The 23,833-nt window shown below is 42.3% G+C and overlaps 1 protein-coding gene across 1 annotated transcript in view; it reads right to left on the bottom strand.

Moving 5' to 3' along the window:
• GTF2F2 (general transcription factor IIF subunit 2) overlaps positions 1-23,833 on the bottom strand; it is a 235,278-nt gene that overhangs the window by 146,297 nt on the left and 65,148 nt on the right. The window contains exon 5 of the mRNA XM_040341279.1: positions 19,889-19,924. Within this exon, the coding sequence (XP_040197213.1) occupies positions 19,889-19,924 (36 nt within the window). The remainder of the gene's footprint in view (positions 1-19,888; positions 19,925-23,833) is intronic.

Below are 23,833 nucleotides of genomic sequence, written 5' to 3' on the forward strand. Positions count from 1 at the left end.
ACACCAATAGGTACAGTTTCTCCCACTTACAGCACTGATGGGGAACAGTTTCTCCCAACAAGCCGCTCATTTCACTAATGGCAACAATAGGGTACAATCATTCCCAATGACAATAACAATGGAGTACCAATCCACCCTCTTAGATCAATGATGGGGAATTCATCCCTCCACTGACACTAATAATGGTATATTAATTCTTTTTACACTGCTCACAGGTGCTAGGTCTTTATTTTTTATTTCACACTGACCACCAACCTAGCACATTTTTTCCAATATAATTTTTATTTAGAAGCAAGCAAGGAATACATTTCATGAGCATCATATCCATCTCTATCTGCTGACTGGTATACTATAATATATACAAATTAGTCACCCCCCCCCCCCCAAGGCCCTGCTCATTTAATACGTTAAAAAAAAAAATCAGCTATCTCCTCTTGGTCACGCAGATAAACCAACAACCACCCCACATCCAGGACCCAAGAGGTGTCTCATGAACTGGGGGTCTTCTTTATATGTTCACAAGATGTCAAACCCTCTCTTGCTTCCATGTTTTCCCCAATCATAATAATCTAACAATCAAAACAAAAAAAGGGTGAAAAAAAGGGGTCTTCCACGTCACCTCATCTCACCCACCATTTGGCTAACCCCCGATCCAGAGATCTATAGACAGTATTTCCTCAGTTATTAGAATTCACATCTATAAAAGGGACCTTTCCTCCTCGGTATAAATAAAAAGATTCCATAAGGACCACATTTTCAGATATATCACCTGCTTCTGAATGTCCAAAACAAATCTTTCATTAGGTTCAAATGTTCTACAATTTTGAGCCACATTCCTACTGATGGAGGTTGTATCTGTTTCCGGGTGAGTGGAATACATGTTTTGGCTGCATTCAGGAGGTAGCATAGGATAGATTTCTTATATAATTTGACCTAGCACATTTTTTCATATGAATGACACCACTGAGCCTGAAGGCACTGTTTTCTTTCACGGACAACTGCCATTTTCTACATCCCGTGGCCAGACAGTTTGTTGGTGACCCACTAACGTCTGAAGAACAATGTACTAGCGCTTTGCTTAAAAAAATAAGTTTGGGGACCCTAGGTTCTAGCAAAATAACTGGTCACAATAACTTGCTTTAATAATGTATTAGAGAGTTGTTAGGTAATAAACATGAGAAAGACAACTATTACCAGAACTACAAAAGACCCATGGGGCAACTTCCATGCAGCAAAGCAGTTTAGAACCAAACATATGGGGTCTACGAAGTAGCACCGTTGATTCAACAGATGCAAGCTGAATAGTAAAACTATATTATATACCATTCGAGGATAGAGAATTATAGCAGATATGAAAAGTGCTGCTTTTCAAGAACATATCTAATAAGTTATAAATAAAATGGCTTCATTATTCTGTGTATTAATGAAAGCAATTAAAATGATAAAGCCACAATAAATTATGCATGCTTCCCAATTAGGTCTCTTGGGTAGGTAAGAAGCAGAAAAGGAATATCAGAAATGATGCATTAATGATTCTGCATTTGGGATGCAATAATGTATTCCTAGAAATTAAACTGGCATAAAATAAGGTCTGAAGTTGATGTAAAATGATTGAGAGTGTCCACAGACGGTAATAAAGAATATAAATCAGCAAGGCAAATGGAATTCTGATGAAAGATGTTCATGAAAGAAAGGCTTACAATAATGAAATTTTTACAAGCAACATTACAAATGCAGCTTGATAGTTAATTATTTCATCAAATATCAGCCTAGTTGCGTGCAATATTAGAGCCCAAAGTTGGTCAAAGATCTAAAATGGTTGCTGGACAAGTCAGAAGCAATCCAACTCAGACTGAATTATTTTTTGATGAAGGATGCTGTGCACATACTTGATCACATGGCTATATCTGACTTTAAAGCGGAGTTCCACCCAAAAATGGAACTTCCGCTTTAAGTGCAGGTGACCCCCTGACATGGCACATTTGGCATGTCTTTTTTTTGGGGGGGGGGGGGGCGGATTCACTCTTTTTAGAGGCGTACGGTTTCCACTTCCTCCCGGGGCTCACCTCTCCCCCCTCCCTCCCTGCAATTTTCAGGTCCCAGAAGAATGCCCAGCAAATTCACAGCACATCCGCAGCGTGTGCCCAGTTGTGAAGCCACGGACGGGCACCCACAGTAGTGATGTTGGTGCCGACGTCATCACCCCTCCCTCTGCTCGTGGATCTTTTCTATTCTGCAAGAGCGTGCTAACTCTGAATGCAACCTGAGTACAGTGAGACAGACCGAGTACATCAGTACAGTGAGTTGGCTAATGGCTATTACAGTGTTACTGTTTACTAGTGTGGGGGCAATGTTGGCTATGACTATTATTACAGTGGCAAAAATGGCAATTACAGTGTTACTGTTTTACTAGTGTGGGGGCAATGTTGGCTATGGCTATTAATAATAGCCATAGCCAACATTGCCCCCACACTAGTAAAACAGTAACACTGTAATTGCCATTGTTCCCACTGTAATGGTCTCAAAAATGTGTCAAAATTGTCCGATGTGTCCGCCATAGTGTCGCGGTCACGAAAAAAATAAATCGCTGATCGCCGCCATTGGTAGTAAAAAAAATTAATACAAAATGTAAAAAGACAAAACTTTTGTTTGTCTTGTGTTTTTTTTTTTATTTACTGATCCGAAAATTATCCGATCCGTGACTCCTGATCCGAGGATCGATCCGATCCGTGAGTTTTTTGATCCGTTGCACCCCTTCTGTCGAGTGAGGTTTTCAGCAGTTGTCAGCGTTTTTTAGCAACATTTTAGCAAAACTATACTCCCATAAAAGCTTATGACTTAAAGACGCTGATGAATTCTCGTGAATGCTACTTATAAAACATTGGGAAGTGATTTGAAGAACAAATAAAGTGCTTAGTGCTGAAGATGGAAAGCAATTATTTAAAAAAATGTACCATTAGTAAAAAGAAATAAAGAACAAAGCTAAAAAGACAAGAGTTTACGCCGCACGACGATATACGTTGGCAGAATGACACGGCTGGGCACATGGACGTATATTTACGTCCCCTTTAAGAGCCCAGCCATGGGTCGTGAGCGCGCCGCCACCGGTGCGCTAGCTACCCGGTCCCAAGCTCCGTGACCGCGCCTGAGGGACCCGATCGCCGCGGGTGTTCCGCGAACGGGTCACAGGAGCTGAAGAACAGGGAGAGGTGAATGTAAACAAACCTTCCCCGTTCTTCTCTGTGGCAATGTCAGTGATCATCTGTTCCCTGATATAGGGAACGACAATCACTTACGTCACACGTCCAGCACCGCCCCCCTACAGATATAAACACACAAGGTCACACTTAACCCATAAACTGCCCCCTGGTGGTTAACCCCTTCACTGCTATTTTCACAGTAATCAGTGCATTTTTATAGCACTTTTCGCTGTAAAAAGGACAATGGTCCCAAAAATGTGTAAAAAGTGTCCGATGTGTCCGCCATAATGTCGCAGTAACGAGAAAAAAAAAATCACTGATCGCCGCCATTAGTAGTAAAAAAAAAAAAAAAAAAAAAAAAAAAAGCCATAAAACTATCCCCTATTTTGTAAACGCTATAAATTTTGCACAAACCAATTGATAAACGCTTATTGTGATTTTTTTTTTTTTTTACCAAAAATAGGTAGAAGAATATGTATCGACCTAAACTGAGGGGGGAAAAAATGTTTTTTTATATATTTTTTGGTCCAATTCCCAGGGATGCATTTTGGCCCTTTAATATTGGCGATACATTGGCTTTTCTCCAATCAGCTGGTACCATTTCAGTCAGTAAAAATTAAGAACAATGGTCTGGCACTTGCTTGACCGAGTTCCCTAAGGACCCTCGGGTGCAGGCCATCTGGTCCCAATGACTTTTCAATATTACGTTTTTCAAGTCTATTCCCAATTCTATCCTCTGTTGGCTATGAGGGTGCTTCCTGTGATGTGTCATGAGAAAAAACACTGCAGTTTTGGTTACTGAAGCCCCCCGATTTCCTTCATGAAGACTGAGGAGAGGAATAAATTCAATACCTTTGCCATCCCACCATCCTTTGTAACCAGATTATCTTCCTCATTCTTAATGGGGCCAATATGGTCTGTCATCCCTCTTTTACTCTATATATATTTAAAGTATTTCTTAAGATTTTTTATTTATTTTTTTGCTCTCCTCCGCAATTTTTTATTTCAGGTACTTATATCGTGCTGTCAATTTACGCAGCGCTTTACATATACATTGTACATTCACATCAGTCCCTACCCTCAAGGAGCTTACAACCTAAGGTCCCCAACTCGCATTCATACATATACTAGGGCCAAGATCCAATTAACCTACCAGCATGCCTTTGGAGTGTGGAAAGAAACCAAAGCACCCGGATGAAACCCACGCAGACACAGGGAGAACATGCAAACTCCAGGCAGATGGCGTTGTAGTCGGGACTCAAACCAGTGAACCTTTTTGCTGCTAGGTGAAAGTTCTAACCACTACACCACTGTGCTGCCCATGTGTCTTTCGTGTTCTATCTTAGCCGCCCTAATTGCACCCTTACATTTCTTGATGATCCCACAGCCTTGTATTTTTTGAAGGCCTTCTGCTTTGCTTTTATATGCAATTTTAGATTGGAGTTAAGCCACCCAGGACTTTTGTTGGCTCTTTTAAATGTATTTTCCAATGGGATGCACTGGCTAATGCCCTTATTTAATATGCTCTTAAAGCAAACCCATCACTCCTCAGTGTTCTTTGCTCCTAAGATTTTATCCCAATCTCTTTCCTCTCCACTGTCCAAAACAGAAAAAATAAAAAGGAACGTTTTTCCTTTAGTAATACTTAAAACCACATGAAAAAAACCTAAGCCTTTCTTCACATTATATAAGTAGTAATACAGATGATGGTTACCGAGGCAACTAATACAATGATGTACAGCTAATGCACTTGAATTTTATTGTTTTACTTTTTAAACTAGTCTGCCAAGAACATCAAAGTACTAAAGCTGATTGTTTGATTTTTAAAACAGATTCATGGCAACAATAGGTCTTGTTCCTGCATAACCTTTTAGACACTCAAAAGTTCCAATTGCAGTCATGGCTTTCCCTCTCCAACCGTTAATTTGTAAACCCTGCTAGCATGAGAAGTTTGCGATAAAAATACATAGGATGTCATGGTCACCTCTCCTTGCTTTGGCTCTAATGCTGATGCATTGGCTTGAGGGCTCGTTTACACACGTGTTGATTATAAAGAACGAAGCAACGCTCTCTAAAACGTCCATGTGATATTTATGATGTGCTTATGGAGTGTTTTCATTGTGTTTATCGATACATGCCGATGAAGTGCTTAAAGGGGATAGTGATGTCAAGGAAATTCTCTAATTTAATATATGTTGATTTAGGATATATTACAATAATTATATATACAGGAATCCATCCCTTTAATCAACATTGGCATATCCTATTGCTGGACAAAAAACTACATACAGTATTGCCGCCGAGGCCTCAGTTCATATACAGAAAAGCTCCCAACTATGGTGATTTGGTGGTCAAAAAAGTCTTAGACCCTCCAATAAGAATGCAGACTTTTAGGATCGAAATTGCTTTTTTGCCTGCAGAAGATGTAAAGCAGGGATAAGCAATTGGCGGACCTCCAGATGTTGCCAAACTACAAGTCCCATGAGGCATAGCGAGACTCTGACAGCATCAAGCATGACACCCAGAGGCAGAGGCATGATGGGACTTGTAGTTTGGCAACAGCTGGAGGTCCGCTAATTGCTTATCCCCGATGTAAAGCATGCAGGGAAGTTACACGACCAATTAGAGGTTTAGAAAACTAAATTTCCTCATCGAAAAATCAACAGTTCGATATAAAACAGTTCATAAAATGTAACAGCAATTTTGTGGTCTATGCTTTGAGATGTCCTTGTGGTCTCCTTGACATAGGGCGAACTAAAAGATTGTTGAGGATACGGATAGCGGAACATATCAATATCATCAAAATTGGTTTTAAGGACCACAATATGTCCCTTCATTTTAAACTAAAGCATAATCAGGATGCATCAGGCTTAGAATTTTTGGGTATAGAACATTTGTACAGCACTGGAGAGGCTCTCATAGAATCCACAAGTTATCTAAACGGGAGACCCGGTGGATATTTTTAACAGATGTTTTAGTACCCAAAGGCGTAATTTAGAATTGGACATCAACTGTTTTATCAGCGATACTTAGTTTTAACATTTGAATTGAACCTTTATACTTTTAATATGTCTTAGGATATATTTTTCTATCTTTATACCATAGATTTTAAACATATTGAATTATAGTCCCAGTCTACCTAATTTAACTCCCAGCCTACCTGTTAATGATTTTAATATTTGCCAATTTTAACATTATATTTAAAGAGGGTATTTGGAGATTGGAGTTGGAGGTTATAGGTAGATATATTATGTGTACACTCACATAAACTCTATTAGTTTGCAATATCGCATTCATAAGGTCCTGAATGGATTCAGGCGTTAAACACATTTTTTTAGGTTGTTTACTCAAACTAGCATAAATAGCACATAATGCAGACTCCCCTTCTCTGTTTTCTCTGTATGTGCAGCCATAAGACAGGATGAATGGGGAGATGCGACGGGCCTGCAGATACGTGTGCTATAATGATATGTCAGCGATTGCTGTTTAATACTCTCTTCATAAAAGTCTGTGTATAGAGTATATTTGTTTAATAGACGAGAAGGTTTAATGGCAATTACCACACATGAATATGATTACCGTATTTATCTGCCTATAGCGCGCACCGGCGTATAGCGCGCACCCCTAATCTAGACTTGAAATTCCTGGAAATTATATATATATATATATATATATATATATATATATATATTATACATATACACACACACACACACACACACACACACACACACACACAGACAGATACAAGTCTTTTCGTGCAAACTCCAAAAACTTTATAAAAAATAAAATCAAAAGGCCTAGTTAGACTTACCGGTGACGGTATTTCTAAGAGCCTTTCAGGACAACCTTGGAGAGAGCGCAGCTCCGCCTCTTCTGTAGGAAACACCCACAGGCTTTAAATCCCTCCTCTTCCACCATGGCTTCAGTTATTGTATGGCCTCCGGCACTGGAAAACAAAGCACAGAGAACCACAACACCATGATAGATACATACTTTACTTTTTTATATACATTTAGGGAGGGAAATAGCGGTTGTCCTGAAAGGCTCTTAGAAATACCGTCACCGGTAAGTCTAACTAGGCCTTTCTCAAATCGCCTTTCAGGACAACCTTGGAGAGGATAACCAAGTAACTTACCCTAGGGTGGGACTACTGCCTGCAGTACCTTCCTGCCGAAGGCTTGATCTGCGGTCGACAGCAAGTCCAACCTGTAGTGCCGAATAAAAGTTGAAAAACTGGACCAAGTAGCAGCCTTACAGATCTGATCAGGCGTAGCACCGGCCCTTTCGGCCCAGGAAACTGTGGTTGACCTTGTAGAGTGAGCAGCGATCCCTGAAGGAGGAACTTCTCCTTTTGCTTGATAGGCTTCAGAAATTGCTTGTCTAAGCCACCTACCGAGCGTACTCTTAGAAGCTTTTTCCCCTTTTTCGGGAACCGGAGAATACCACAAAAAGAGCGTTTGATTTCCTGAACTCCTTGGTGACGGAAAGGAACTGTAACAGACATCTCCTTACATCCAGTGTATGGAAAGCTTCTTCTCCTGCATTAGCCGGAACTGAGGAAAATGTTGGTAGAATTATTTCTTGCGACCGATGGAAAGTTGAGGCCACTTTCGGTAGGAAGGCTGGATCCGTTTGAAGGACCACTCGGTCTGGCAAAACTCTAAGGAAGGGTTCCTTAATTGCTAGAGCTTGGAGCTCACTGATTCTCCTTGCTGATGTAATGGCAACGAAAAAAATTGTTTTGAGAACTAAATTTTTTAACGATGCACTCTGTAAAGGTTCAAACGGAGCTCCCGTGAGACCTTGCAAAAGAATAGATAAGTCCCAACAAGGGAAAACTTTGAGGGCTATCGGTCTATTTCGAGCCAGAACCCTAAAAAATCTAGAAATTAAAGTTTCTTTGGATAAAGATCTTTCAAGATAAACTGAGAGAGCCGCTACCTGTGTTTTCAGGGTGCTGGCGGCTAGACCTTTCTCCATTCCTTCATGGAGAAATTCCAGAACTGAAATAGTACTCTTGATTTCGAAATTTTTGGAAGAACACCAAGAGTTAAATTTCTTCCATTAGGTAGATGGACCTAGTTACCTCTTTTCTACTTGATAGTAGAGTTTTAACTACTTTATCAGAAAGTCCTTTAGATTTTAGAAGGTCTTCTTCAGAAACCAAGCACTTAGATGTAGTCTGCTTGCTTCCGGATGGCACACAGAGCCCTGTGTCAATAGATCCTTCCTGTATGGTAATCTCCAGGGAGGTTTTGAGGCCAGGTTCAAAAGTGTTGCAAACCAAGGCCTTTTTGGCCAAAAAGGAGCGATCAGGAGCAAGTTGGTGTTTTCCTCCCTGAATTTCCTTAGGACCAGAGGAATTAGTGGAAAAGGGGGAAAGGCGTAACACAGCCGGTAATTCCATGGGTGTGCTAGGGCGTCTATCCGCACTGCCTGATCCATTCTGTGAATAGGACCTTCGTATTTTGCTGACTTGAAAATAGGTCCACTTGGGGATGTCCCCATTCCTCCGATATCATATCGAACACCTCCTGGTTCAGACTCCATTCTGCTTCCACCACTCTTTTTCTGCTTAGCAGATCTGCTAGGAGATTTTGTGATCCCTTCAGATGGACTGCCGATAGGGAGGCCACATTTATTTCCGCCCATGACAGAAGTTGATTGGCTAAGTCCATGAGCCCTTTTGCTCCTGGTTCCCCCTTGCTTTAACACATAGATCACTGCTGTCGTATTGTCTGACAGAATCTGTACATGATGTCCTTGGACCTCCTGTTGAAAAGCTATCAGACCCAAATGAATGGCTTTCAATTCTCGCCAATTTGACGATTTTTTTGCCTCTATTTTTGACCACGTGCCTTGAGCGGTTTGACCCTCCAGATGGGCTCCCCAACCCCAGGAGCTTGCGTCGGTTGTTAGACGCTTGTCCAGGGGAAAAATCCATGGGAGACCTTTCGTTAGATTGGAAGGGTCCCTCCACCACCATAGTGCTCGTTTCACTTTCGCAGATAGTTTGAAACGTTTTTCGAACAGCACCTGGTGTGACCAGACCTGCAAGATGTTTTTCTGGAGTGGTCTGGAGTGCAGTCTTGCCCACTGGACTGCTGGAATTGTAGCTGTAAGAAGGCCCAGAACTGACATAACTGTTCTGACTGGTACTGAAAGGTTCGTCTGGATCTGACCCACTGCTGAAAAGATTTTGTCTATCTTTTCCTGAGGCAGGAACACTTTTTGCACTACTGAGTTTAGGGTGTAGCCTAGAAACCTCATCTCCTGAGAGGGATCTAGATGCGATTTTTCTAAATTCAAAATCCAACCTAGACTTTTGAGATGAGTCTGTGACGTTTGGAGGTTCGTCACAAGCTGATCCCTGGAATCTGCGAAAAATAATAGGTCGTCCAGGTATGGCACGACCGAGATCCCTCTCAGTTTTAGGGGCTCCAGGGCTTCCGCCATAATCTTTGTGAAAACTCTGGGGGAAGATGACAGGCCAAATGGTAGGGCCCTGAATTGGAGATGCCATACTGATGTTCCCAGATTGATGGCCAGGCGAAGGAATTTTTGGGAAGCTGGTGCTATTGGCACATGTAAATAGGCATCCCTTAGGTCCAGGGATGCCATGAAGCAGCCTGGAGACAACAGTTTTGTGATGGAGTAAATTGTGTCCATACGGAAGTGTTTGTACCGTATTGATCTGTTCAGGATCTTTAGATTCAGAATCAACTGGTATTTGCCTGAAGGTTTTTTTACAAGAAATATATGGGAATAAAACCCCCGACCCTCCTGCTGTTTCGGGACCTGGACAATGACTTCTTGTTGAATCAGATCCTGTAAAAGGTTCATCATGGCCGAAGCCTTTTCCTGGTCTCTTGGAAGGGCTGTAATGTAAAACCTGCTTGGCGGACACTCCGAGAATTCCAGTTTGTAACCTTGTGAAATGATGTTCTTTACGAAAGGGCTTGTGGATATTTGACTCCACTGAGGGAGAAAGGATAACAATCTTCCCCCTACTGGAGTAGTTTTGTCATTTGTCTTTAGGGGTTTGATCTGGAGGAGATCTGAAGAGAACCCCACCTCTTCCCCTACCCTTTTGAGGAATCCAACGTTTTTTGTTGACATCTTCTCTATTTTTGTAGGGTTGTTGAACAGCACGAAAATTATTTTTAAACGTCTGTTTCTTCTTGGCTGGGAAAGCCTTCTTTTTATCGGCCGTTCTATCTAAGACTGTTTCCAGGTCTGGCCCAAAAGAGAAAATCCCCTGAAAAAGGGATGCCACAAAGTTTAATCTTTGAGGCTGTATCCCCTGACCACGTTTTTAGCCAGACTGCACGCCTAGCTGAACTGACAAGTGCTGAGGATCTGGCTGCCATTTTAATTGATTCGGCTGATGCATCAGCCATGTACTTAATTGCATTAAGGATTAGAGGAAAGGAGTCTAAAAGGTCTTTCCTATGGGTGCCTGCTTCAATGTGGCCCTTCAGTTTCTCTACCCTGCATTCCAGGTTTCTTGCTACCACCGTGGAAGCCATGGCTGGTTTAAGGCTGGCGGATGCGGAGTCCCAAGCTTTTTTAAGGAGAGCATCTGCTCTTTTGTCCATCGCATCTTTCAAGACCCCCATGTCTTCAAAGGCCAGATTTGTCCTTCTAGAAACCTGTGAAAAGGCAGCATCCACTCTGGGTTTCTTATTCCAAACCTCGGTTTCTTTATTTTCAAAGGGAAATCTTCTCTTAAGAGATTTAGGTAGGAAGGGACCTTTTTCCGGATCTTTCCATTCTTTCTTAATTGTGTCGGATAACACTTTATGAACAGGAAAGACTCTATGTTTGGAGTCATCCATACCCTGGTACATTTTATCATGGACTGATAGTTGTACTCTTTCCTCCTGAATATCAAGGGTAGTGTAGATTGCACCTAAAAGTTCATCCACATCCTCCAGGGATAATTTATATTTAGAGGTTCTGCTTGCATCCTCTTCTTCCTCTTCCTCAGAGTCTATAAGTGAGGGAAGAGTACTTGTCCCTTCATCCCCAGAGTCCACCACTACTGGCCTGGAGGTGGAAGCTCGTGGGCTTGCTGGTGGTTGCTGGGGCTCAGTATGGACCGAACTCTGTACTAGCATAGATTTAACTGAACTAAGTGAGTCCGAAAGTTCCCTGACTGATGAAAATAATTCCTTAATTTGTTGAGAAGATTCCTCTTCAACTAGTTCTTTAATACATGATCTACACATGGCTTTCTGCCAAGAGTCTCTCAGAGGGTTTTTACAGGAAGGACATTTCCTTTGGCTTGGTGGGTTTGCTGGTTTAGTTTTACTAGCAGTTTTCTCCTGAAACGAGAAATTAAACTGATTTAAATCAAAGCTCTATTAGCTAAGCAAGGGAAACCACCACCGTGCTAATACCACCACCAGAGTGAAAAATGTCCCCTTTAAGAAGAAAGATAAAAACATAGCAACCACCAGAGTTTCTGCTAGATGGCCCAGCACAAGCTTCCATCAGAGCAGAGCAGGCTCCCATAGGGAGGAAACAACAAAACACAACAATAGTAAGCCCATAAGGATCAGACCTTACAAAAAAGGAAAAACAATGAGGGAAAAGCCTGTCTCCAGCCTTGGAGAGAACGCAGCTCCCTGGCTCCAACCTGATGCTTCCACCATGGCGGAGGAAACACAATAACTGAAGCCATGGTGGAAGAGGAGGGATTTAAAGCCTGTGGGTGTTTCCTACAGAAGAGGCGGAGCTGCGCTCTCTCCAAGGTTGTCCTGAAAGGCGATTTGAGAAAAATTCATGTATCAAATATAGTTATCCAAATACATGCACAAAATATATAATATTTAAAGTGATCAAAAGTGCCGAGTACACATACAATAAGTGTAAACATTTCATATAAATAACATTTAAATATTGCAGTCCATTCCAAAATTAATCACAGCTTGCACTGGTGATAAAAACTTGTGTTCTCATGTTCAAAACATAAAGTGACTTGATAGTGTGATACCGTTATATAAAATAATTGTTAATTATTAATATTAATAAACCATAACTCCTCTGACAGGGTACTCACATTTGCTAAGTGCTCCACTGCACCAAAAAAACAATGGGTATGTGCAGCGCAAATGAAGTAATAAATGAAACAGTGATATGCAAATCACAACTATATATATATATATATATATATATATATATATATATATATATATATATATATATATATATATATATATATATATATATATATATATATATATATATATATATATATATATATATATATATATATATATATATATATATATATATATATATATATATATATATATATATATATATTGAGACACTCCTGCTGCATGGATCATTTGTATTATCCCTTGTTGGATACATGCTCACATGACCTTGTCCCACAGAGGTCCATCTTTTCTGAGACAGCTTAGCTTTCTCCTGCTTCATTCTGTCCCCTCCTTAACATGTGTCCATATGTTTTGCACGAGTGTGGAAGCAGCAGAACTGAGCAGTCCAGCACTCCATTACTGACACTGAACCCAGGGGTGGTTCACAAGTGTGTTCCGACTGAACTTAAAGCGGGGGTTCACCCTATAAACCCCAAAAAAAAAAAAATTCTTCTACCATAAAATCAGGCATTGTAGCGCGAGCTACAGTATGCCTGTCCCGATTTTTTTATCCCCGTACTCACCGTGTACTCGTACATCGAAGATACCGACTCCCCTCGGGGAATGGGCGTGCCTATGGAGACGGAGGATGATTGACGGCCGGCTCTGGCGCGTCACGCTTCTCCGGAAATAGCCAAAATAGGCTTGGCTCTTCACGGCGCCTGCGCATAGCCTGTGCGCAGGCGCCGTGAAGAGCCGAGACCTACTCCGGCTGTCTTCGGGGAGAGTGACGTGCCAGGGCCGGCCGTCAATCATCCTCCCTCTCCATAGGCACGCCCATTCCCCGCGGGAGCCGAAATCTATAATGTACGAGTACACAGTGAGTACGGGGGTAAAAAAATCGGGACAGGCATACTGTAGCTCGCGCTACAATGCCTGTCTCGATGGTAAAATCGTGTCACTGAGGGTGAACCACCGCTTTAATTGAGAGGTCGTACGCTCTAAGGTGAGTGTACACACATAAGGGGGAGCACCTGAGTGAACACAAGTTTTATCAACAAGTACAAGCTGTGATTAATTTTGGAATGGACTGTAATATTTAACCACTTCAGCCCTGGAAGAATTGGCTGCTCAATGACCGGGCCATTTTTTGCGATTCGGCACCGCACCGCTTTAACTGAAGATTACGTGCGTCAGGCGACGCTGTACCCAAACAAAATTTACATATTTTTTCCCCACAAATAGCGCTTTCTTTTGGTGGCATTTAAAAAAAAAAAAAAAAATTGCAAGGATTTTCAAACAGCAAAAAATTGTGTCAATTGAGGGGGGAAAAAAAAACACAACATTTTGTACTTTTTGCTATAATAAATAGCCTCAATTATTATTTATTTTTTTAAAGCTAATTTTTCCTCAGTTAAGGCCGACATGTATGCTACTTATTTTTGGTAATTAAAATAACGCAATAAGCGTTATAGCGTCTACAAAATAGGGAATAGATGTATAGCATTTTTATTTTATTTTTTTACTCGTAAAGGCGGCGATCTGCAATTTTTATTGGGACTGCAACATTATGGCGGCCACATCAGGCATTTTTGACAATTTTTTTGGACCAGTGGCATTTATACAGCGATCAGTGCTATAAAATGCACCGATTACTGTAAAAATGTCACTGGCAGGGAAGGGGGTTAACACTAGGGGGCAAGCAATGTGTTAATTGTGTTCCCTGACTGTGTTATAACTGTGGGGGGAGGGGACTGACTAGAGGAAATGACAGATCGTGATTCCTAGCTATTAGGAACTCATGATCTGTCTCTCCTCACAGAACAGGGATTTTGCATTGCAGCCACTAGGGGCGCGCGACGCCCCCTGCTCACCCCTGGTGCCCGGCGGGCGCGATCACCGCCAGGCACCCACGATTACTCGTTACAGAGCGAGAACCGGGAGCCGTGTGTGTAAACACACAGCTCCCGGTCCTTTCAGGGGGAGAAATTAATGATCGCATGTTCATACAATGTATGAACAGTAATCTGTCATTTCCCCTAGTTGGTCCCACAATGAGGGAACATAATTAACCCCTTCCCCTAGTTTTAACCCCTTCCCTGCCAGTGACATTTTTACAGTGATCAATGCATCTTTATAGCACCGATCGCTATAAAAATGCCAATGGTCCCAAAAATGTGTCAAAAGTGTCCGCCATAAGGTCGCAGTACCGATAAAAAAAATTGCAGATCGCCGCCATTACTAGTAAAAAAAATATATATTAATAAAAATGCCATAAATCTATCCCCTATTTTGTAGACGCTATAACTTTTGCGCAAACCAATCAATAAACGCTTAATGTGATTTTATTTACGAAAAATATGTTGAAGAATAGGTATCGGCCTAAACTGAGGAAAAAAATAATTTTCGTTTATATATTTTTTGGGGGATATTTATTACAGTAAAAAAGTAAAAATTATAATTTTTTTCAAAATTATCACTCTATTTTTGTTTATAGAGCAAAACCTTAAAACCGCAGAGGTGATCAAATACCACCAAAAGAAAGCTCTATTTGTGGGGGGAAAAAAAAGGATGCCAATTTTGTTTGGGAGCCACGTCGCACGACCGCGCAATTGTCAATTAAAGCGATGCAGTGCCAAATCGCAAAAAGTGGCCCGGCCATTGACAAGCAAAATGGTTCGGGGCTTAAGTGGTTAAATATATAACATTTTTACATATTTTCATTTTTTTGCATGTATTTTGATCATTATATTTGATAAATTACGTTTTTGATTTTATATGAACTTTTTGGACCTTGCACGAAAATACTTTATATATTTACCAGCACGGAGGCAATTTATACATTTCAACACATTTGTGATGCTGTGATCACACGCTCTATGGTAAAAAAAAAAAAATGTTTGCAAGCCAACACATTTTAGTGTCAATGCATAAAGGCACTCAATGCTTACATCCAGATAGCGCAGCATTTCCTCTATAAAAATTGCATTTGCACAGTCGTATGGGACACGATCAGTGCTAGCAGCTGTCCTGATAGGAGGTGTTACATATTTACAGATTTTGGGTAGCTCGCAAGATTTCTTTGTTTTAGATTGTTACTCTCGCTTGCTGTTGCTCCATAAGGACAAAAGATTAAAAGGATATGTCACTGATAAGAACATGTAATAAGTAATAATTTGTAACTAACCAGAACTCCATGAGGCAAGCTAAAATGGCATCTCAACCCATGTTATAGGTAACTTTAAAAAGTGAAAGACTCTGCGCTTAACCAGTAACAAAGCGATTCAAAATATTGAAAAAATACAGTAAAAAAAAAAAAAGCATAAAAAAAAAATAGGATTTTTTTGTACTGACCATAAAATCCTTTTCTCTGACGTCAATGGACGGACACAGCTCCTTAAATCTTGACAAGTGGGTTATGTTCCCTGTTTACAGGAAAGGATCCTTCTCCTCACTTGTCAAGATTTAAGGAGCCGTGTCCGTCCATGGACGTCCGAGGAGATTATATATATATATATATATATAATCTCGTAGTGCAGCTGCTAATGAAAGTCTAAATACTTAAAACCCCAGAATCCAGAAAAATTAAAACAAAGCGCTCAACCACTGGTGAGTGAAACTAAATACTGTATCAGAGTATCTAAAAATGTAAATGTAAAAATGTATATGTATAAACACTAGTGAAGTATACAATCCAAAGTAGTGGTGCACCGAAATGGAAATTTCAGAACCCAAACGAAACCGAAATAAAAAAAATGTCACGCCAAAACCGAAAATGACCCATACCAAAAATGACAGGTTATATTTTAAGAAGGCACATGTTGCCACACCATATGTTCACATTACAGTTATTCAGGATTTATAGAAAAAATTCAACACATCTGATGCGCTTGAGAGCAGCTGACTCCTTTCTCAGCGAACGTCTTTTGCAATTAATGTAGGTGCAGTCTACAAAATGAGTCATGTTAAAAACATTCAAACTATATACATAGGTGGCTCCTGTAGAAATGAGCGGGGTTTAAAGACAGTACTCAACTGTCCTCAAATCCATGACCCCACGCAGGTCATAATCCATAAAAACATCTAAACTCCACTTCATTGCTATAGGAGCCACCAATGTATATAGTTTGATGAATGTTTTTAACACGACTCATTTTGTAGACTGCACCTACATTAATTGCAAAATACTTTTACCTGAGGAAGGAGTCAAGCTGCTCTGAAATACGTTGGATGTGTAGATGCAATTTTTCTATAAATATTGAGTAACTAATGTGAACATATTCTACGTCCTTTTATTGTGTACTGTATTTTTTGATAAGTTACTGTATTTATTGGCGTATAACACTCACTTTTTTACCCTGAAAATAGAGGGTAAACTTTGAATGTGTGTTATACGCAGGGGGCTGTGGAAAGTTTTATTCCTGAAACGTCCCTCTTAAAGTTAGGGTGCGTGTTATACACCGATAAATACGGTACATGTTTTTCTAGTTTTTGCAAACTAATTTGGTTAAAACTAAACTTTGAATTTTAATACAAATTATTGTTATTATGCCTTTAAAGTCCCATTGTAACAAGGGGGAAAGAAGGTCTTTCTTCGTAGAAAGGCAGCTATGTTCTATGTTAAAAAAACACTTGTTAATGCACTGTATATGTACATTGCCTTTCATTCTGAAAGGTAACTAGTCACACGATTAAAAGTACAGTAGGTGAACCCGATTTTGTGTCAATCTCGCTCTCTTTCTCGGCGAGATTGAGCACCTACGAGCCCCATCGCGGGAGCCAGCGCCGAGCTGGCTTGCCGCGATGGAGACAGAGCCGTCATAGAAGCGACGGGAGATCCCACTTGGATTCCCGCCAATTCTACACGTGTGCGGCGTTTGTTATGAATCCTGAGGGGGAAGTCCCCGCCGGATTTTAAATAAAAATCCGGCATGGGTCCCCCCCTCAGGAGCATACCGGGCCCTTAGGTCTGTTATGGGTTGTAAGGAGAGCCCCCTACGCCGAAAAAAACGGCGTAGGGGGTCCCCCTACGATCCATACCAGACCCGTATCCAAAGCACGCTACCCGGCCAGCCAGGAAGGGAGTGGGGACGAGCGAGCGCCCCCCCCCTCCTGAGCCATACCAGGCTGCATGCCCTCAACATGGGGGGGTTGGGTGCTCTGGGGCAGGGGGGCGCACTGCGGCCCCCCCCACCTCAGAGCACCCTGTCCCCATGTTGATGAGGACAGGGCCCCTTCCCGACAACCCTGGCCGTTGGTTGTCGGGGTATGCGGGCGGGAGGCTTATCGGAATCTGGGAGCCCCCTTTAATAAGGGGGCCCCCAGATACCGGCCCCCCACCCTAAGTGAATGAGTATGGGGTACATCGTACCCCTACCCATTCACCTGCAAGAAAAGTGGTAAAAACACAAATAAACCACACAGTGTATTAAAATATTTTATTAGTCTGCTCCGGAGGCCGCCCCCTGTCTTCTTTATTAGCTCTTTTACCAGGGGGGGCTTCTTCTTTGACGTCTTCGGGTGGGTGGGGGCCGCCGTCTGGTTCTCTTCCACCGCCGGGGGGGGGGTGGCTTTTAAAAAAGCCCCCACCCCCCCGGCGGGTTTCCTCCGGCGTCTTCGACGGGGCTCTTCTTCTTCCGCTATCCCGACGGGTCTTCTCCGCTATCCGGGGGGTCTCGCCGCTCTCCGCTGTTGACTCGTCGCACCCCGGTTCTTCGTCTCGCAGTCCGGTCCCTTCTTCCGCGCTGTGACGTCATGTTCTTCACTTCTCTTCTTCTCCCGATGTTGACTCGCCGGTCCTCCTCGCTGAAATGACGGATGCGCGCCTTGCATCGGACCTATATAGGCCTCACAGTCCCATCATGCTCTGTACCTACCCATGTGATACCTACCACGTGGTAGGTATCACATGGGTAGGTACAGAGCATGATGGGACTGTGAGGCCTATATAGGTCCGATGCAAGGCGCGCATCCGTCATTTCAGCGAGGAGGACCGGCGAGTCAACATCGGGAGAAGAAGAGAAGTGAAGAACATGACGTCACAGCGCGGAAGAAGACGTACAGCACGGAAGAAGGGACCGGACTGCGAGACGAAGAACCGGGGTGCGACGAGTCAACAGCGGAGAGCGGCGAGACCCCCCGGATAGCGGAGAAGACCCGTCGGGATAGCGGAAGAAGAAGAGCCCCGCCGAAGACGCCGGAGGAAACCCGCCGGGGGGGTGGGGGCTTTTTTAAAAGCCACCCCCCCCCGGCGGTGGAAGAGAACCAGACGGCGGCCCCCACCCACCCGAAGACGTCAAAGAAGAAGCCCCCCCTGGTAAAAGAGCTAATAAAGAAGACAGGGGGCGGCCTCCGGAGCAGACTAATAAAATATTTTAATACACTGTGTGGTTTATTTGTGTTTTTACCACTTTTCTTGCAGGTGAATGGGTAGGGGTACGATGTACCCCATACTCATTCACTTAGGGTGGGGGGCCGGTATCTGGGGGCCCCCTTATTAAAGGGGGCTCCCAGATTCCGATAAGCCTCCCGCCCGCATACCCCCGACAACCAACGGCCAGGGTTGTCGGGAAGGGGCCCTGTCCTCATCAACATGGGGACAGGGTGCTCTGAGGTGGGGGGGCCGCAGTGCGCCCCCCTGCCCCAGAGCACCCAACCCCCCCCATGTTGAGGGCATGCAGCCTGGTACGGCTCAGGAGGGGGGGGGGGCGCTCGCTCGTCCCCACTCCCTTCCTGGCTGACCGGGTAGCGTGCTTTGGATACGGGTCTGGTATGGATCGTAGGGGGACCCCCTACGCCGTTTTTTTCGGCGTAGGGGGGTTCTCCTTACAACCCATAACAGACCTAAGGGCCCGGTATGCTCCTGAGGGGGGGACCCATGCCGGATTTTTATTTAAAATCCGGCGGGGACTTCCCCCTCAGGATTCATAACAAACGCCGCACACGTGTAGAATTGGCGGGAATCCAAGTCGGATCTCCCGTCGCTTCTATGACGCGCTTGCTGGGATGTGCTGTCACTATTCCAGTGAGTGCAAGATGTCGGCGAGATCTCGGCACCACGTCGCCGAGTATCAGCGCGACGCTGTCGTGCTAAAAGCACAATATCACAAACACCTACTGTATGACCCAACCTACCCACTCTTCACACATCTCAACATACAGATGTGAATGCAATGTTCATTGTGGTAGGTGGAGTTGGCTAAAAATAAGGCAGTGTCCTTTCATTGCGTTTTAAGGCTCATTGATGGTTCTAATCACCTGCCTCTACACGCAAAAAAAAAAAAGCACAAATTAAGAAATCGCTTTGTAATGTCAATCCCAATATTTCTTGATCGCAAAAGTAAAATTAGGTCAAAGTAAACTTAAATGAACAGTAATGTAACCCCTATAAACATACACTTGCCTTATTAAGTAGAAAAAAGTAGAAAAAAATGCTTTTTCTGTCTCTGATCTCTATCAAAAACATCTGCTTTAGAACTATGACATGCAACTATCACTGAAAATATCCCCTGCATATGCATATTGTCATATTGTGAATTAGAGCTGCACATATTTAGATAGGGCCAAGAAGACACTTACCAGTTGTCCTAGTTTCAGATTTTTCCTCAGATTGACCTGCAGAAAAGAAAAACACACAAATGACATTAAATGAAGAAAAAGTCACAAATCAAGTCATATTTATGAACCTATTAATTGATATGAAGCAACATAAAAAAAAAATATGGGCTTAAAGCTTGTTTTTTATTGCTCTCCCTGGCTCTAACCTTGCCGTGAGAATGCCCAAATAATGCCTGCAGGAACAAATGCAAAACATACTCTGGCTGGATGATGTGGAGAGGCAAAATGGTGACCTCATGCTCGCCACCTCCAGCAATCAGAGAATGCTTTGCATTTACAATAAATAATAAAAAAAATAAAAAAAAAGCGCATCTCTGAATGGTATGGTAAATGCATATTTATTTTCGTTCAAGATAGAACTATGTAAAAAATGCCATACCTGGCATTTTTCTTTAAATGCGGCAACGTCTCAGTAGGTTGCCAAGATGTCCACAAAACATTGTGAAATTCTGTGCACTTACTGAGAATACAGAAGCTGCGAATCTCCATGAAGCAGGATCTACAGGCACATGATAATGCTGACTATCATAGATAAGGTTAGTTTGTTGTGTTTTATGTCAGGAAAGGTTTATTACAGAAATGCGCCTAAACTCTGCAGCAGGTTTACCCAATCTGCGGCCAAAGATGGCTATAAATGCGTCCGGACAAAAAAAAAAAAAAAAGTACACTTACCTATAAATTTCGTTTTTTGTAGAAATGCATTAACACCTAGCGAACACATGCGGTCAAAGAAAAAATTGACTGTCTTTTTACTGGACATTTAGAAGTTTTATTTTCCCAAATAAAAAAAAAAATATCCCACTCTTCACAATCACGCCTTATTTATGGCATCAGTTTTCGGCAGAACATATATTTGTGAGTGACTATTTTCAAGGATGAAGCACAGAAAAGGGCAAAATTAGAACCAAAATCCCAGATGAGCACCTTAGGATTTATTATGAATTGCTACTACAGCCATCGAACCAGGTATTGATGCATTAGCTTATCAAAAGTATCAAATATCACACTAGGTTTTAATAAAGTTGTATAACTTGGACAGGTACATTGTCTATATTAGTTATCGTTAACTAGCGATCTGGACAACTTTTTCTGATCATCTATCCTTGTTAGTGCGTTTTATATGCGGCACAAAATAATTTCTCTTCTTCCAAAGTGGCTCAGGAAGGTCAAAAGGTGGGACACCCTTGCTCTACAAGGTGATTGGATTAGCCATTGGATAGCAGTATTGTCCGCCCATCACCTAAGGGCGGCTTCCCACTACCCCGCTGCACTTTGGTTGCAGCACAATGTACCAACTGTTTTGCTGCAGGTTAAGCTGCACTTTGTCATAGACTACCATTATGTTCTGTTATTTTGGTGCTGTTATTTTGGTGCATTTGCTTAAAGCTAAAGTGCACACTGCACTGTGGCCAAAGTGCAGGGACTCAGTGGGAAGCCACCCTAAATCAACAAATTTTAGTCAAGTGTCGATTTCTGCATAGAATGAATGTGAAAGGCAATCTGAAGCGCCTTTAAAGCAGCCTTATGGAAAAAAAAAGAGAACTGAGTAGAACACTAGCATGTGTATACTTCATATAAATGGATTTAATACAAAGAAAAAAGAACACATTTTGCAGCAGATTGCCATCTGCGTTTGGCCTAGGAGGCAACAGATAAAAAAAAGTCAAAACTATTGCTGTACAGGTTTCCCCGAAAAGATTATGATGAAGAGTTCAAAAGCAGCAACCACAACTGTTCTGCAATTTTATTATCATGTCCCCCTTTAGAAATATTGCCAACAAATGTATGGCTGTTAACAAACAGAACTGCACACATAACAAATTTGAATTTTCTTGTACAAAAATAACAGACCGACCTCTTTTGGGAATTTATGCATCCTCACATTTGTCATCTCCATTAAGTGTCTGATTATTATATTAATGCAGGTCACCACTGTATTTAAAAGAGATGTATGGGCTTTTCTTTTTTGTATCATACTTACCTAGGTCCCCCATCGCCTGAGAACCGAGCAATTGAACACTGCCAATCGCTCAGCTCTGTGAGCAGAGAGCTGCTGACTGTCAGTGACTCTCTGCCACCATGTGAACGTTTACTGGAGTGCTGAGCCGGCTCAGGCTCTGAGAGGCAGAGCCAGGTGCCGGTCCAGGGATCTGGGTGGATCAGTACTCCACCTTGCTGGCGTCTGAGTCGGACTGGAGCTCTCTGCCCTTTACCAATCCAGCCACGGGCCCATCCATCTGGCCCATCAAGACTCACTCTCTGATTTTTGTTTATGGTCTAGGATTTTCTGTTGTTTTTTGTTTCTTTATCTTTACATGCAATGTGTCTCAAGATTCGAGCTGTAAACTGGATGACTCTATAATCAGTAGTTGATGTACTTGACGTATGTTGTACAAAATGTGTACTGTGATGTATCCTTGTATGATACTGTTAATATGTACAATAAAATTTACCCTTTAAAAAAAAAAAGACTCACTCTCATTTCATCAGTCCATAAAACCTTAGAAAAATCAGTCTTGAGATATTTCTTGGCCCAGTCTTGACGTTTCAGCTTGTGTGTCTTGTTCAGTGGTGGTCGTCTTTCAGCCTTTCTTACCTTGGCCATGTCTCTGAGTATTGCACACCTTGTGCTTTTGGGCACTCCAGTGATGTTGCAGCTCTGAAATATGGCCAAACTGGTGGCAAGTGGCATCTTGGCAGCTGCACGCTTGACTTTTCTCAGTTCATGGGCAGTTATTTTGCTCCTTGGTTTTTCCACACGCTTCTTGCGACCCTGTTGACTATTTTGAATGAAACGCTTGATTGTTCGATGATCACGCTTCAGAAGCTTTGCAATTTTAAGAGTGCTGCATCCCTCTGCAAGATATCTCACTATTTTTGACTTTTCTGAGCCTGTCAAGTCCTTTTGACCCATTTTGCCAAAGGAAAGGAAGTTGACTAATAGTTATGCACACCTGATATAGGGTGTTGATGTCATTAGACCACACACCTTCTCATTACAGAGATGCACATCACCTAATATGCTTAATTGGTAGTAGGCTTTCGAGCCTATACAGCTTGGAGTAAGACAACATGCGTAAAGAGGATGATGTGGTCAAAATACTCATTTGCCTAATAATTCTGCACTCCCTGTACATGAATAAGGCGATTGCCTGATCCTATACCTGGGAGAGATTGGCAGAGTGTAATTTCTGTGTAGGGGAATAATTTATGTTCACTCCAGGATTTGTGAGAGAAGTGGGGTGTGACACCTTTAAACAAATGGAGATATACACAAATTCAGCAATTTGTAATGTCATTACCACAACCATTACATTCAGGGGACAACGTATTGCCTATGGAGAAATTATATAGTGTAGTGAATTAGAGGGAATGGAACACTATACCTTTCAAATTTACAGTGTATTGGTAAGAGAGACAGAACCTAAAATACCATGGTATTTAGGTAAAGTGGAGCAAGAACTGAGCACATTAGAGTGTGATTATTAGAAGTGAAAGATATTAAGACTGGCAAGCTTTTCCTCAGTTAAAGTGTCAATAGGATAATATAATATGTTATAGAATACCTTGTTAAACTCAATAACATTAATAAGGCGATTGCCTGATCCGATACCTGGGAGAGAGAGAGGCAGGCAGCGTGTAATGCCTGTGTCCCTGTATAATCCTCAGACGGCAGCCATCCAGTGTATAAAAGCCGCGCCTCCTTCTCCTCCTCCTCGTCCGTGATAGGTGAACTCAGTTTCCCAGCAGTGAGTTAGCGTTCCGCCTATCATGGACATCCTCTCATCCTCGTCCATGGGATGAGGATGAGAGGGTGTCCGTGATAGGCAGAACACTGACTCACTTGCTGGGAGTGTTCCCCTATCACAGACGAGGAGGAGGAGAAGGAGGCGTGTCTTTTATACA

The sequence above is a fragment of the Rana temporaria genome, chromosome 2 (assembly GCF_905171775.1).
Source record: "Rana temporaria chromosome 2, aRanTem1.1, whole genome shotgun sequence".
Lineage (NCBI taxonomy): Eukaryota > Metazoa > Chordata > Amphibia > Anura > Ranidae > Rana > Rana temporaria.